We start from the raw sequence: 17,317 nt of genomic DNA, 5'->3' as shown, positions 1-17,317 counted from the left end.
CCCTGCTGTGGTATTACTTTTTACTCCTCTAATTCCCTCCCTATCTAGAAAGCAAAGATTCTGATTCACATATTCATGCTTTCAATGAAATCTTTTCACTCCAATGTACTCATTCTTCCTGGTGGATTAATTGTAAGCCTTTTATCTCTAACTATAGATAAATAATAATAAACAACATTTGATGCACATTTGCTATGTAAGAATAGTCTTTGCCTTCTGCTAAAGTCATGTTAGGAAAACAAGTAGGTTTAGGGAGTGTATCATTGGCCTGAACTACAACAGCCTCTGAATCTATCTCCCCGTACACTTTCTTGCTTCCCTTTAATCTGCACACAGTTCTCCTCTCTGTAACCAGAGTGAGCTTTTCAAAATGCAAATTTGATCTTATTACTCTTCTGCTAAAAACCATTTGGTAACTTTCCACTGCTATCAGGATAAAGTCCAAAATCCTCAGGAAGACTGCCAAGGCCCTACGTAATCTGCCGGCCTCCCTCCAGTCTCCACAATCCCTTCCCCTTCTCTAGCTTCAGCTGCAGTAGACTAGCATCCTTTCCTGGCTCAGGGCCTGTGCTGTTCTGTCTGCCTAGAACACTGCTTCAACTTCCTCATTCCACCTTCCCCTTCCTTCATTACTATTGGCCTGTTTAACTTTCCAGCCTTCTTTCAGATACTGGCTCAACAGTCACCTCCTCAATATGACCTCCCAAACTCCATTAGAGTCCTCTATACTTTTATTGCATAAATTTCCTTCCTGGTCTTCATCTGTTTGCAATTACGTATTTCTGTAGCATTTGATTAATGCCTATCTCTCATACAGAGGTAAGCATTGAGAGCTAGTACCAGTCTGTTTTACTTACATTAAATCCCTAGGCCCAGGGCTGTCTCTCACACTTGCAGGAACTTAGTAAATAACTGCCATTAATGAAAGAAGAGGCAGATGGGAATTAGATTCGTCCTTTTCCTAGAACCTCTTCAAGGTTCCCAGATACCAGAAATTTGGAAGTTATTTTCTCTGTGCCTTTTCTTCTTTTACCATGAGTCACCAGGTTACTCTGCCTGGCCTTCATCTCACTTAACCCTCTGAAATAGCTACAATTATTATTTGTATTTTACAGCAGAGGAAATTGAGGATCAGAGACTTGCCCAAGGTCACAGAGCTAGTGAGTGACAAAGCTAGGATTCCAAAATAGGTAGCTGACCTCAAAATCTTTATGTTCTTAACCACTACACGTGAGGAGGGAGGGGGTAGGCGGGCATGTAGGGTATATTACATACCTGATGGGTGTGGTAAGCGCCGTCTGGGGGATGGACAGGCTTGAAGCTCTGACTCGGGTGGGCCAAAGGCAATATATGCAACCTAAACATTTGTACCTCCTAATATGCTGAAATTAAAAAATGCTACACATAAGCTTTACTTATATCTTTCATTGACATTTCTTTTTTTTTTTTTTTTTTGAGACAGAGTCTCGCTTTGTTGTCCAGGCTAGAGTGAGTGCCGTGGCGTCAGCCTAGCTCACAGCAACCTCAAACTCCTGGGCTTGAGCGATCCTTCTGCCTCAGCCTCCCGAGTAGCTGGGACTACAGGCATGAGCCACCATGCCCGGCTAATTTTTTTATATATATCAGTTGGCCAATTAATTTCTTTCTATTTATAGTAGAGACGGGGTCTCGCTCTTGCTCAGGCTGGTTTTGAACTCCTGACCTCGAGCAATCCGCCCGCCTCGGCCTCCCAAGAGCTAGGATTACAGGCGTGAGCCACCGCGCTCGGCCTTTCATTGACATTTCTATTGAGTGGTTAGTCTCTTATCTATTTCTAGGAGCTCTTTATGTTAGAGGATTAGCCCTTTGTCGTATGAGTTGGAAATATTTTTCCATTTGTTTTTTTGCTCTGAAGAAATTTTTTGTGTACCCAGATTATTAACACCCCTTTTATGCTTTCTGTATTTTTTCTTTTTAAGACAGAGTATCACTCTGTCACCCCAGCTAGAGTGTAGTGGTGTCTTCATAGCTCACTGCAACTTCAGACTCCTGGGCTCAACTGATCCTCGCCTCAGCCTCCTGAGTAGCTGGGACTACACAGGTGCGCCACGATGGTGGGCTAATTTTTCTTTTTCTTTCTTTTTTTTTTTTTTTTTTGGAGACGGGGTCTGACTGTGCTCAGGCTGTGTTCTGGCTGGTGTCGAACCCCTGAAGCAGCAGCTATCCGCCAGCCTCAGTCTCCCAGAAAGCTAGGACGACAGGTGTGAGCCACTGCGCCCCGCCTAATTTTTCTGTTTTTGGTAGAGATGGGGGGGGTCCTCACTCTTGCTCAGGCTGGTCTTGAACTCCTGACCTCAAGCAATCCTCCCACCTCGGCCTCTCAGAGCCCTAGGATTACAGCACCCAGCCCACAATGGGTCTCAATAATGCTCTGCTGACTACTTTCTATTAATACCTCCAACCGTTCCTGCTGCTCTTCTCTCCATTCTGGACTATGGGCTTTTCTGTGTCTTACCTGCCGTCATCCAAGTTGCTATTCTTCACCCTTCTTTTATCTTACGTTATGCAATGAGCTCAGGTAATCTTGTCTTCTCCTGTGACTTCAAATTTTCCATCAATCTGCTGCTAATCTATATCTCCCTAATCTATATCTCTGACCTGACCTAGACATCTCCCTTGGCTTCACCTCTGTATCCTACAGGCACCTTAAATTTCAACATATCCAGAACAAAATCTGCTCTTTTCCCCCTCCTGTCTGTGCTTTGCCCTGTGTTCCCTCCCTCTCTATGGCAGGATTCAATAAATATTTACTAAATGAAGGAATGAACATATAAGAATGCTCTGGGGCCGGGCGCGGTGGCTCACGCCTGTAATCCTAGCTCTCTGGGAGGCAGAGGCGGGCGGATTGCTCGAGGTCGGGAGTTCGAAACCAGCCTGAGCAAGAGCGAGACCCCGTCTCTACTATAAATAGAAAGAAACTAATTGGCCAACTAATATATATAGAAAAAATTAGCCGGGCATTGTGGCGCATGCCTGTAGTCCCAGCTACTTGGGAGGCTGAGACAGAAGGATCACTTGAGCCCAGGAGTTTGAGGTTGCTGTGAGCCAGGCTGACGCCACGGCACTCACTCTAGCCTAGGCAACAAAGCAAGACTCTGTCTCAAAAAAAAAACACAAAACAAAACAAAAAATAAAAGAATGCTCTGGAAGTTTCAAGTAAAAAGCCTTGAAGAAGGCTAGCAGTCTGTGAGAAGGCTTCTCAGGCTGCTTTATAGGCTTAGAAACCCAAACTTTTTTTTTTTTTTTTTTAAGTAACTTTACTAATGGCAAAGAAACCCAAACTTTCCACACATAGAGAATGACCCATTATTTAGGAGCAGAGTCACACCAACCAAGTTCATAGATAAAACTATCAATTCATTAATTTATAAGAAATATAATTAGATGTACAAAATTACTTATTAACTTACAATGAGAAATGTAATTGTCACATGTACAGAAATACTACTATCTTTATGTAACTAGCATATTCTGAACCTGAAAGTAGTTCTACATGGGAAGCTGAATTATTCATGCATCATTGTTTAACTTATGCACTCATAATGGAAGAGAAAAAAAAGTCTTATTCTGAGGGGCAAAAAAACTCTTTTTATGTACAAAGTACATATATATAGTACATAAACATATATAAGGTATATCTGTGATATCGACACTTTGTAGGGGGAGGTCATTGTCTAAAAAAGCTCTTTAGGGATGGCAATTATGTTAAAAAGGTTGAAAACACTAGTTTAACACTTAGAATGATTCTTTTTTAAAGGAATCAGAATAAGACGAGTTAGGTCTAAAATTCAAATATTCAATGACATTAGGCTGATAAGGTATCTTTACAACACAGTAGTAGGCTATAACAGGGCAATAATGCTTGAAATTCACTGTTCAAGGCTATCTTCCTTGAATGGACACTAAAAAAGCTTCAGTAGGTTCTAACTCTTCCATTACTGACTAACCCCTCCCTTTCTCAGGTTGATTCATTCTCCCTTTGCATATGCTATACATGCTCTATATTTCTAAGAGCCATTCTATCTCTTAAAGGAACATTACATATCTTTGCTGTGATCCATTACCTTCTGAGGTTGTATAAAGTGGTTAGGGGTTGGGGTAGAAGTCTGAATCACTATTACACTGCCTGCTTACATTATTCAAGTATCAGTTTCTGAATCAGTCAAATGGGAATAACATCTCCCTCAAAGGGTTTCTTAGGGACTAAAATGAGAAAATATATACAGAGCGCCTTAAACAGTAGCTATTTTTAGTACTACGTTGGGAGGGAAACCCTGCTGTGTCATTTTGAAGAGCGTGTTTGTGAGAGTGCCTGATTAAGTAGTGAAGGATTTCAGATAAAACTATTCTCTTTGGCATGATTATAGATTCTAGAAAATTAATAAGATGAGCAAACACTAAAAAATGTGTTTGGCTGTGTAAAAATAACCAATTACAGTCATTTATGTAAACAGCTTAACATTTAAGGCCTAATTATCATGCAGCACCATAACAATTACACATATTAAATATGCATCAGATTAACCTTGTTGTAAGTTTTATTTGATTACAATAAAAGTATTCACTCTGTACTGAGGAACAGTCTTATAGTTAATTGCTCATAATACGTAAGTTTGTTCACTATTTACATTAATTAAATGGGACATAGCTCCTGAATTTGTTCTCCATTTGAGACAAGGCTGGATTATCTGTCTTATATGGCAACTACATGGGGCACATTTGTCCTGTGACCTGTGAGATAATGTACATTTTATTTAGTTTTCTGTAGTGAGGAAGATACTGAAGAAGCTGCTAGCAAAAAAAAAAAAAAAAAAAAATTCTGTTCTTGATTCAAATAATTAAAAAAGGCGGGTAGGGTCGGGGGAGGGGAGAAACAAAACAAAACAAAACAAAACAAATAATTAAAAAAATTCTAATGCTCAGCACTAGTTAACCTAGCCTAAAAGAACTTCTAAACAAGCCCTGGGGTCATCCTGTGGAGCACTTCTAGAACTAAAGTTACAATTTATTTGACTTCCACCCACCGAGAATTAGGTACTATGCATACATACATCATCACATCCTTATAAAACTCTTATGAAATAGATATCGTTATCATTTTACATATGAGAAGAAAAGAGAAATAGAAAGATAATAACTTGCTTAAATTCTTAAAGGTAGTAAGGAATGGAGACAGGATTCAAATTCAGGAAAGCATCAAAGCCCATATAATTTTCCAATTATATTAAACTGTGCCAGGTTCTTTACAAATATTTCAAACATTTATTAGGCACTTGATTGCAAAAGAGTATAGACAGTCACCAAATGATGCAAAATACTTTAGAAGCTTGTTTTGACAGTCAAAAGGTGGAGGCCCTGTATATTAGCCTGATAAGTATGCAGCTAGGCTGCCTAGTAGGCATTTTAAAATTTGATAAAAGAGCTACTTAGCAACAATATATTTCTAGTCTAACTAACCTTCTGGATTCCACCCAAAGCCTGGTGACTCATGAGACAAATATCCTACACTCTGTGTAGATGAGAAAGAAATCAGTGAAGTGCGGAAGAGGCAGAAGAGATGGGTAGCAAAAGCCTAGCTTCATGAAAATTCAGTTTAATGGCCATGGTATTATGAAAATCCTGACACCTGTTAACTCTTGAGTTTTAAATAGTGAGAAGTAGTTTATTAGTTATGTTTGGACAGATCTGGTTTCTTTTTTTTTTTTTTTTTTTTGAGACAGAGTCTCACTTTCTTGCCTAGGCTAGAGTGAGTGCCGTGGTGTCAGCCTAGCTCACAGCAACCTCAAACTCCTGGGCTCAAGCGATCCTCCTGCCTCAGCCTCCCGAGTAGCTGGGACTAGGCATGCGCTACCATGCCCGGCTGATTTTTATATTATATACATTAGTTGGCCAATTAATTTCTTTCTATTTTTATGGTAGAGACGGGGTCTCACTCAGGCTGGTTTTGAACTCCTGACCTTGAGCAATCCGCCCGCCTCGGCCTCCCAGAGTGCTAGGATTACAGGCGTGAGCCACCGCGTCCGGCCAGATCTGGTTTCTTATTTTATTTTTTATATTCATTCTAAGAAGTATCTTTTATTTATTTACCTGTGGCATTATTTTAAAAAATTTTATTGACAAATGAAAACTGTATATATTTATGGAATATAACATGATGTTTTGATATACATATACATTGTGGAATGGCTAAATCAAGCTAATTAACATATTCATTACCTCACAATTTATCATTTTTTTTTGTGGTGAGAACATTTAAAATCTACTCTTAGCAATTTTCATGTATACAATCCATTAACTATAGTCACCATATTATATAATAGATCTCATGAATTTAATCCTCCTAATTGAAATTTTGTACCCTTTGGCCAACATCATACCAATCCATGCTCCCTCATCCCCTAGTAATCACCATTCTACTCTCTGCTTCTATGAGTTCAACTTTTTTAGATTATACATACAAGTAAGATCATGCAATATTTGTCTTTCTGTGCCTAGTTTATCTCATTTAGCTTAATGTCATCTAGATTCATGCATGTTGATTCATGTTGTTGCAAAGGACAAGATTTCCTTTTTTTTAACCACGTTGGTACAGCGCTCACCGGCTGCGAAACCTTGCCTACAGCCGGCACTCATAGTCCGCACCATAGTTTGTGCTGTGCATGGACAAGGAATCCATTTTGCGCTTGTGTGATGAGGAAAGCTTTAAAGCACTGAAAGCTTGTTTTACTTTACAGGTAGCTTTACTTGTAATGTAAATCAGAATAGGTAACATATACATGTATGTTTTCATTACGTTATTTTTTTTTTTTTTTTTTTTTTTTTTTTGAGACAGGGTCTCGCTTTGTTGCCCAGGCTAGAGTGAGTGCCGTGGCGTCAGCCTAGCTCACAGCAACCTCAAACTCCTGGGCTGGAGTGATCCTTCTGCCTCAGCCTCCCGGGTAGCTGGGACTACAGGCATGCGCCACCATGCCCGGCTAATTTTTTATATATATATCAGTTGGCCAATTAATTTCTTTCTATTTATAGTAGAGACGGGGTCTCGCTCTTGCTCAGGCTGGTTTTGAACTCCTGACCTTGAGCAATCCGCCCGCCTCGGCCTCCCAAGAGCTAGGATTACAGGCGTGAGCCACAGCGCCCGGCCTCATTACGTTATTTTTAAATGTTCACAATTTTATTTTGATAAATGAAAAATTAGAAAAGTCATATCACAGCTGTCCGCTAACGTCACTATGCGCATTCATCTGTGGCTATTGACTACAGTCGACGCTGGTACTGAAGTGGTTAAAAGCCTAACAGTATTCCATTGTATATATATACTATATTTTCTTTATCCATTCATCCGCTGATAACATTTAGGTTGTTTCTGTGTCTTGATTATTGTGAATAAGGCTGCAATGAACATGTAAGTGCAGATATCTCAACATATTGATTTCCTTTAGCTATATACCCAAAAGTGGGACTATTAGATCAAATAGTAGTTCTACTTTTACATTTTTGAGGAACTACCATACTGTTTTCCATAACGACTGTACTAATTTACATTCCCACCAACAGTGTACATGGGTTTTCCATTCTCTACATCCTTGCCAATGCTTGCTCTTATCTTTTTGATAATAATCATTCTAACAGGTGTGAAGTGATAGCTCATTGTAGTGTTAATTTGCATTTCTCTGATTACTGATGTTGAACTTTTTTTTTCACATACCAGTTAGCCATTTGTATGTCTTCTTTTGAAAAATGTCTTTTTCTTTGCCCATTTTTTAATCGGGTTATTTTCTTGCCTATTGAGTTGGAGTGCCTTATGTATTTTGGATATTAACCCCTTATCAGATGTATGGCTCACAAATATTTTATCCCATTCCATATGTTGTCTTCTCATCTTGTTGATTGTCTTGTTTGCTGTGTGAACAGATCTGATTTTAATTCTGGCTGTGCTACCTAATAAGTGAATGACTTAGGGCAAGTGGCTTTACCTCTCTGAAGCTGCCTTTTCCTTATCATAAAATGGGATGCAGCAGGGCTCTCTAGCAGAATTTTCTTTTCACCTCTTCTTAACCTTTGAGATCTTGAAGGGTCCTCTTATTTATGCAGAAACACACACCAGGCAAGCCACTCTGTAGAGAAATGGCTATATGTAGACCTTTCATTTCTTTTGTATTTTTTTTCTTTTTTATTTTTCTTTCTTTTGTATGTTTTTGTTTTTTATTTTTTTTTTTTATTTTTTTTTTTTTTATTTTTTTTTTTTGAGACAGAGTCTCACTTTGTTGCCCAGGCTAGAGTGAGTGCCGTGGCGTCAGCCTAGCTCACAGCAACCTCAAACTCCTGGGCTTGAGTGATCCTTCTGCCTCAGCCTCCCGAGTAGCTGGGACTACAGGCATGCGCCACCATGCCCGGCTAATTTTTTTTTTTTATGTATATATCAGTTGGCCAATTAATTTCTTTCTATTTATAGTAGAGACGGGGTCTCGCTCTTGCTCAGGCTGGTTTTGAACTCCTGACCTTGAGCAATCCGCCCGCCTCGGCCTCCCAAGAGCTAGGATTACAGGCGTGAGCCACAGCGCCCGGCCTGTTTTTGTTTTTTAGAGACAGGGTCTTGCTATGTTGCCCAGGCTGGATTCGAACTCCAAGGCTCAGGCAATCCTCCCACCTCAGTCTCTTGAGTAGCTGGGACACCACTGTGCCCTGGGCATTTCTTTAAGTAGATTAGCCCAAAGGTGCTTCAACTCTTCCTCTGCAGACTGGTCACTGTAAGGGTAGATCAAGTTATATAAGCAGTCCAGGAATCTTCTGTCAAGAAGGGATTGATTCCATAACTCCTTTGACTAGGGTGGCCAAAAAGGGAGAAAGATGGGGAGGAGTGTCTTGACAGGGTGGGAAGGAAGAGGGCAATACTCCTCAACCTAAGAGGCAGCAGCACAGGTTGGAGAGCTGGAACTAGTCCTGACGGGCTGCATGGAAGCCAGGGCTTCTCTCCAAGTGCCTTAATGTATGAACTCCAGAAGCTGTAACCCTTGAAGCTCAGGCCTTTTGTGGAGTGAAGTTCTCTCTACTGAGTTAACAGTAGAGAGTTATTAACAGTAGTTATTCCTTGCCCCTGTAGTTGGGGAAATGGTCTGCTCCAGGACCTAAATTTCTGGCTAAATTACACAGCCTGGGTATATCTGAGTATAAAGGGGAGGAAGTTGAAGCCTAGAAGGCATGGCTAGACTTTTAGACTTTTTGTTTTTATCTATCTACATACAAAACTACAAAGAGCCATCTTAGCTGCAAGAAAAATATAGATTAGGTGAGATAAAGTTGTTTTTGTTGTGAGACAGTCTTACTCTGTTGCCCAGGCTAGAGTGCCGTGGCATCAGCCTAGCTCATAGCAACCTCAAATTCCTGGGCTCAAGTGATCCTCCTGCCTCAGCCTCCCGAGTAGCTGGGACTACAGGCATGCGCCACTGTGCCTGGCTAATTTTTTTCTACTTTTAGTTGTTTGGCTAATTTCTTTCTATTTATAGTAGAGACGGGGTCTCACTCTTGCTCAGGCTGGTCTTGAACTTCTGAGCTCAAGCAATCCCCCCTTGCCTTGGCCTCCCAAAGTGCTAGGATTACAGGTGTGAGCCACTGCGCCCTGCTGAGATAAAGTTTATAAAGTCTTTCAGCACTCAGGATATAGTAAGTAGACATGGTACAGTATCATTTCCATAGGGAGGGAGGCTCAGAAACTGTATTTTTGATTCTAACTATAGTAGCTTAGCAATTGAGGGGGAGCTGTTGGGATATTTTGGTCTTAGTCAATGGCAGGCATGTTACAGAGCCTGATGGTAGGATACAAGTTTCCTTGCTGGGTTCCTAGTTCAAAAGTCAACTTCTTCAGTTAGTTAAGAATGAAAGGGCTTGAAGAATGTGCTATTAGTCTGTCTTGAAGGTCAATCTTCAAAAATATAGGTCCAGTATGGACTGATTTGGATATTAAATTTCAGGCTTAAAAAGGACAACAGGTATTTTTTGCAGGTTCCTTTACAGAGATGTTTAATGAGGAAACAACAAGGCACTTAGTCATCTTTGCATTACAGGTTAAATATAGGGTACACTGGGAGCACATAAGAAAACAGCTACTAAACTCAGTCTTTGGGGGGTCAGAAGATGTATTGTTGAGGAAGCAATGTCTAAGTTGAGGTAGGCAGTATCTTGGTAAAGGAAGCCTGGAGGTAAGAGTGCACAAGAGAAATGAATATACTTCTGGTTGGAGAATGGAGTCTAAGATGATCCAGTGACAATAAACAAATAGGAAGAGGCTAGGACTTTCTACAGAGAGTGACCGTATAAATTTATTATACAGACAGACACCTCTGAAAGTGAAATAAGGCAATATTAATAATTATACAGACAACAAGTATAAACCGGGACTGTCCTGAGCAGATTGAACTATGGTCACCCTACTTGTAAGTCACATTCAGGTGCTTGGACCATCAGTGAAAGTGTAGAGTACACATCTTCTCTTTTTACCTTATACATTTTGCTTGAGTGACTTCCTTCTTACCTTTGCCTTTACTTGCTCATTTGACAAATATTTGTTGAGAATACACTTCTAAGCAGTGAGGTTACAAAGAAGACAGTATCTGTCTTCAAGTTCATTTAGGGAAGACACACGGGCAAAGAAACAATTCTAACACAGTTACACGATTTTAGCACTGACTACTCCAAGGAACTCTAGATTTAAATCTGTCATTTCCAGTCAGAATGCAAAACATAGATCCAACCTACAACTTTTAATTTCTCCTCCAAATCTGTTCTTCCTTCAGTTGATCTCATAAGTGATGCTACTATCCACTACATCACTGAAGGCAAAAACTTAGAAAGGCACTGCCTGAATTAGTGTTATCCTTCCTGGCACTGTGCATTTTAATTTCTCCACATCTTTCTTAAGAACATTAACTAAATTGGTCTATGGAGGTCCTAACATCAATACAAAGCCATATGTTCAATAAATAGATTCTAGTATTGCCTAGGACCGTTTTTTCCACAGTAGTGCATTAATGACTTACATTCATTGTTGACAATCATAACATCCAGGTCTGGGTATATGCCCTAGCCAGTCTCAAAAAATTTGAATTTAGGTGAGAAAGACACGAAGATATGAGTAACTGACCCTAGCTCCACTTTGTAGAGATGTTTAGAGTGGTTGTACAGGTGTAGATGAAACACCCATGTTAATAAATTATCTGTTGAACAACTGCTGTGTAAGAGGACAATTTATGCTTTCAAGGGCAATTTTAAATGTTTCTACCATCCATTCTCCACACAGCTCCCAGAGTGATCCTTTTATAGCAAATCCTATCACTCCTTTGGTCTGAACTCTTCATAATATTCTATCCTATCCCAATAAAATCCAAAATCTAACCATGGCTTACCATACAATACATGATCTGGCTACAAACTATGATTTCTGTCTTATTTCTCTAATATGATGTGCTCCAGCCACACTGGTCTCTTTACTTTTCTTTTTTGGTGGTGGTCGGGAGTGAGTTTCAATTTCCTTTTTTTCCCCTAAGACAGAGCCTTACTCTGTTGCCCTGGGTAGAGTACGGTGGTGTCATCACAGCTCACTGTACCCTCAAACTCCTAGGCTCAAGGGATCCTCCAGCCTCAGCATCCCAAGTAGCTGGAACTACAGGCATCACAATGCCCGACTAATTTTTCTATTTTTACTAGAAATGGGGGTCTCATTCTTGCTCATGCTGGTCTCGAACTCCTGACCTAAAGCAATCTTCCCACCTCGGCCTCCCAGAGTGCTAGGATTACAGGTGTGGGCTAGCACTTACTTTTTTTCTATGCCAAACAAGTCCCTGACTGAAGGCCATTGCACTTGTTGTTTCTCTTCTTGAATAGTTTCCCTCTAGAAATGCACACAGCTTCCTCTTTCATCAAATGATTAGATTTCTTTTTATGTGTCTCCTCTACTAAGAGGCCTTCTTTATCTACCCTAACTAGAATCCCCACATCACTCTTATCCTTTTATCCTGATTTATTTGTCCATAAAATTTATATTACTGGGCATTACCTATTATTTAGTAATATGTGTATTGCTTATAGTCAATCCCCACCACTGTAATATAAGCTCCATGAGGCAAAGACTTTGCTTTGTTCACTGTGAATTCCCAGCACCTGTTAATGAGAACAGTCTGCTCATTAAATATTTGTCAAATGAATGAATAGATTTTCAGGATACATCAAATGTAAAGATATTCTATCATATAATTATTGACATGATGCATAGGACAATGGAAGGGTATATACCAAAATGCTACTGTTTATTTAACCTGGTGGGAAGTAGTTTTCACATTATTTTTCACTCATGCAAATTCAATTATTTATTTATTTTTACAATGAACTTATACTACTCGTATACCAAAAAAAGGATCAAAGACCCCACACAGGCAGAAAGTGTAAATGGATTCTTAAAAAGGTTGGGCAAATTTATCAAAGACACACATCTAGATAGATATAACAGCATAATCGTTAAGATAAACTATGGTTTGAATCTCTTTCCTCAACACTTCCTAGTGATCCCAAGTTATATATGTGCCAGTGCCTAAATTTCATCACCTGGAAAATGGGGATAATAATAGCTGCTGACCTCGTGAGTTTTAAACGAGACCATGTGTGTAACCTGCTTTGTACAATGCCTGGCATGCAATAAGTACTCAACAAATGGTAGCTATTATAATAATCATTAGTAGTAGTAATAGATGTTGGGACATACCTAGCCCTCAAGATTGACATCAGAGTAGACCACCACATCCTGTCATCATTGCGCCTCAGTTTGGGCCTCTGAAGCCCAAAGGGGATGGTTCTTTCCAAAGAAGACAATTTCGACGTTCCAGAAGCATCTGAATGAAATATACCCTCTTCACCCTTTAAACCATTCAGTCAGTCTGTTTAATCCACGAGCAGCACTGAGAGGCCTGGACTGGAGAGGCAGCCACGGCTCGCTGTCTTGGGGCCCAGTCCCTCAGCCTCAATTTCCTTTGCTGCAACGGGGTGGTGGTGGTGGGAATGTTATCACAAAGCCTGACAGAACTGGCCGGGTAGGCCTCACCGCACTCCGCAGGGGATCGAACCGCACGATGCACTGGGGAGCCTCTGGCGACGGGCCACGCGCCACACGGGAAAAGTAATTACGGGTGGGACTCAAGAGTCAGGCAAGCGGCTCAGCCGCATCCTCCCAGTCCTCAGGCCCAGGGACTGTGGCAGGCGCTCGGCGCGGCCCGCGGAAGGAGGAGAGGGGGCGTCGGCGGGCACCAGGCACCAGGCGGGGGCCGCTAAAGCCAGGGGCGGGGAGCGGGGAGGGGCGGAGGCGGCGGGCGCGCGGCACACGGCGCGCTCGCGATTGCGCCGTCCGAGAGCGCGCACGTAAGCCTGGGGTCGCGGGCGGCTGGCAGCTCCTGGGCGCGGAGGAGGGGGACGTGGCGAGGTGAGGCGCGAGGCAGCGCAGGGCGGGCGGGTGGCGGGGCGCGAGCCCCTCTAGCGGGACTAAGGGGAAGCGGGGACCGCGAGGTGCAGCGGGGGAAGAGGGGCGGGCTGCGGGCCCCGGCCGCGAGCGACCCGGCGTCTCCGGGCCGCGCCACGCTGTGGGGGAGGGCGGCGCGGGGCCCGACTTGACCGCTCAGGCCCCGCCCCGCGTCTGGGCGGCGCCGCAGTGTCCCAGCCTCGATACTTCAGTCTCTGCAATGGAGCGAGTAATTCCTATGGTAACTGTGTTTAGTGCTCCTGGCCGCCCTTACCCATTGAATTTCCTGGTAGGCCTTCCAAACTAGGTATTTTTAACTGCATTTTGGAACTGAAGCTCAGGTAAAATGACTTGCCCAGGATCATACAGCTAATAAGAACGAAGTAAGGATTTGAACCTTGGCTCCAAAACTTAACCGCCTGTACCTCTACTCTGTACCACGCCGAATCTGCCGCTGACAGTACCTTACTTCACCCAGAAACTAATTTGAATTCGGCAAATATTAATTTGGAGCTAGTGCCCATGCTCCCATGGATGTTAGTGTCAGAAGAATGTGGTCTCCTGTGAGAGGACAGGATAAAAGAAGATTCTGCTTATTGCAATCTTGTGCTTTTTGACGTGAAATATTTATCAGAGTGTATTCTACCCATCCTTTACTTGACCATCTGTATTTGAAATGACACTGCTGTTCATTACCTGTAAGACATTGTGCAAGTACCACAACTTTTCAGAGCTTCTTTTCCTTTCAAAAGGCAGCTTGTCTGAGAAGTTTGTGAGGTTTCAAAGAGATAATCAGCCAGTACCTTGCATATGGAAAAATTCAGTAAATATTGGCCATTATTTTATGAGTGGGTACATAATACACTCTTACCTAGATTCATTTTTCTTCAAAGACCACGTTTTCCTGGGACTACAGGAAGACAGACCCCACCTCAAAAAAGAAAAATTCATTGACAGCCATGTTATTTGACTGGTGCATACACTTAGTGATGAATTATTCCCCAAGCTAGAAATATCAGGGTGAAATAAGGCACTTTGGGAAAACTAAAGGTGAACTAACCTTTTGTAGAACTAACAGTTATTTGTTCACTACATAGGTGTTAAATTGTGCTTGGCACTTTAAAAACATGCAAATTTGTATTGGATGTATTCTTTGCTTTAATTTAGTCTAGAAGGGGGAAAATGTATGTTCAGAAGTAATCCTCACAAAGTAGGATGTGAGAAATGCCAAAAAAGACAAATAAAAGCTATGGCTGTATAAAATGAAGAGGGCTGTTTCTTGATTTAGTGTGAAATATTAATATGGTTTTATTTCTGCCTTCAAAGAAGATACTGGTACATTGTACTGTATATACCTATTATGTATTTGTTGAAAGGGTAAATTAACAAACAAATTTATGTTGTAATAGATAGGATCCAGTAACAGAAACTCATTTGGATTAAAGTTTTATTAGAGAAGTGAGAGAAGAGCTAAACAGTTGGGCCATCTGGGGATAGGGATCTGAGCAGACAGAGCTCCTGGACCAAACTCTTTGACCAGTAAGTGACTGAGCTCCAACTGCCTCCTGACCTTCGTGTCTTACTCAAGACCCAGATTTCTGGAAGCCGAGTTCTGGTTGCTTTAGCTTGTTTAGATGGAGTATTGTGATTGACAATCCCATCAGTACCATAAGAAATGTAGGAAAGTCAGTTCCTCAAAGGAAAGAGGACTAAGGAGAGAAGTGATGCTAGGCAGAGAAAGCCAACAATTGTTTATTAAAGACATATGGCATTTATAGAGGGCTTACAATGGACCATGCACCATGATATATTATTTATATGTATTAGGATATTTGATTATGACATTTAATTCTCACACAACTCTGGGAGGTAGTATATATCCATTTTACAGAGAAGTAAACAGGTTTATAGAGATAAAATAATTTGTTCAGCATTACAAAGCTAGATGTGGTAGAGCTAATTATGTTGTATATCTTCTCTTTATTTTGTTTCTTTGAATTATTTTCTAATCTGTTTGTCACTTTTGTTTGTTCACAGAGAGTTATCAAGCTTTGGTGTATATGTGTTGGCCAGTTCTGAAATCTTGAAGAATCTCTACACTGAGGAAGATCAAAGCAGCAGTCTTTGCCAATCAGGGAATGGACCGTTTGGGTTCCTTTAGTAGTAAGTACAGTGGGAACAAGTCTCAGGTGAATATTAATAGCAAACTGAACTGGAAGGTGATCAAGGAACAAAAATAAACACTTTGAAGTTATGTAGTAAAGTCCTGTGAATCTGATCCTAAAGAAATTACAAGAGTTTCAAATCCGGCCGGGCACGGTGGCTTATGTCTGTAATCCTATCACTCTGGGAGGCCATGGTGGGAGGATCGCTTGAGCTCAGGAGTTCAAGACCAGCCTGAGCAAGAGCAAGACCCCCACTAAAAATAGAAAAAATTAGCCAGGGGTGGTGGCTTTTCCGTGTAGTCCCACCTACTTGAGAGGCTGAGGCAGGAGGATTGCTTCAGCATGGGAATTGGAGGTTGCTGTGAGTTAGGCTGACACCAGGGCACTCTAGCCTAGACAATAGAGCGAGACTCTGTTTCAAAAAAAAAGAGTATTAAATCAAAATAAAATCAGCCAATGCTTAGTGATTTCCCACTGAACACATGACACAAACATGTCATCCTGGGTCTTAGAAGAAAACAAAGCTAAGATGGACCAGGCATAGTATGGTTAACCTGTAGTTAGACTTAAAAAAAGCAGTGGAATTTCTTTAAATTTAATAATATGCTTCAAGTACTTTGATAAGAAATAATGTCAGTTGATAGCCAGGAATGGTGGTATATATCTATGGTCTCAGGTCCCTTATTTATCTATTTATTATCAGTATGTAGACACATAAATTCCTATTTTTTTCAATGATTTATTTATTAATATGCTTAATTATTTAGGTCCTCAGATTATTCCAGATTTGGCCACAGGGAGCCCTTCCAAATGGGCACCTGCATCTTTGTGACTTTTTTTTTTTTTTTTTTAGCATCTCCTTCCTTTTTTGGTGTAACTATATGTTCCAGGTACATCTTTTACCTCCCCTGCCTCAGTCCTAGAATCAGCAACTTCTCTGAGGAGTCCTGGTCCTTTCAGAGAGTAATAATGGCTGAGCAACATGTTGTCACCGCTCATTGCTACTAGAGTATCTTTGCATCTTGGCCCTTTTGGCCCATAGAACTAGGAAATACATGCATGTCTATGCCATATACATATATATCAATATACATACCTATTTGTGTACACATTTATGTGTGCATACATGTACTTTTTAGAAGTCACGAATTCACATTGTTGCCTTCAGTTATCTTCCCAGGCTTTTCTTCTTGTCCCTAATTCCTTACATTTACTCATTTGTTCAGTCTTCCAAAATGATTTCAGAATTACCTTTGTACATATCACTACTCAAAACAGACCTACTTCCAGAAGCTTGGGATTTATTTGTAGTCCTTTCCTATATTACCCAATACTGAAGGTATATTGTGAAATGTTCATAAGTTACTTGAAGTGATTTTTTTTCTTCAATGTGTTTATAGTATTCTTCTGAAATACTGTTTATTGGGTACTCCTGTTTCATTTTTGCTTTCAGTTTTCCTTTTCCATCTTTACTGATTTAATTTTACTTTTTAATATGTAGAGAATAAATGTGGTTCCAAAAATCAAAACTCTGCAAAAAGATGTATTTGGAGAAGTTTGACTCCCTCCTGTATCTCTTCCACTTCATTCTTTTTTTTTGAGACAGAGTCTCACT

The 17,317-nt window shown here is 40.8% G+C and overlaps 2 protein-coding genes across 7 annotated transcripts in view; one reads left to right on the top strand and one right to left on the bottom strand.

The window, feature by feature from the left end:
• ACACA (acetyl-CoA carboxylase alpha) overlaps positions 1-13,344 on the bottom strand; it is a 292,538-nt gene extending 279,194 nt beyond the window's left edge. For all 5 annotated transcript variants that reach the window (XM_075994382.1, XM_075994384.1, XM_075994383.1 and 2 more), the window contains exon 1: positions 12,791-13,344. In XM_075994382.1, the coding sequence (XP_075850497.1) occupies positions 12,791-12,828 (38 nt within the window). In that variant the 5' untranslated portion in view covers positions 12,829-13,344. The remainder of the gene's footprint in view (positions 1-12,790) is intronic.
• Positions 13,345-13,416: 72 nt separating this feature from the next.
• Positions 13,417-17,317, top strand: part of TADA2A (transcriptional adaptor 2A) — a 52,071-nt gene continuing 48,170 nt past the window's right edge. For both annotated transcript variants that reach the window (XM_020281293.2, XM_075994381.1), the window contains exons 1-2: positions 13,417-13,501; positions 15,575-15,700. In XM_020281293.2, the coding sequence (XP_020136882.2) occupies positions 15,676-15,700 (25 nt within the window). In that variant the 5' untranslated portion in view covers positions 13,417-13,501; positions 15,575-15,675. The remainder of the gene's footprint in view (positions 13,502-15,574; positions 15,701-17,317) is intronic.

Source organism: Microcebus murinus, chromosome 18 (assembly GCF_040939455.1).
Source record: "Microcebus murinus isolate Inina chromosome 18, M.murinus_Inina_mat1.0, whole genome shotgun sequence".
Taxonomy (NCBI): Eukaryota; Metazoa; Chordata; class Mammalia; order Primates; family Cheirogaleidae; genus Microcebus; species Microcebus murinus.
The sequence above is the reverse complement of the archived record's forward strand: the minus strand, read 5'-3'. Positions and strand labels throughout refer to the sequence as shown.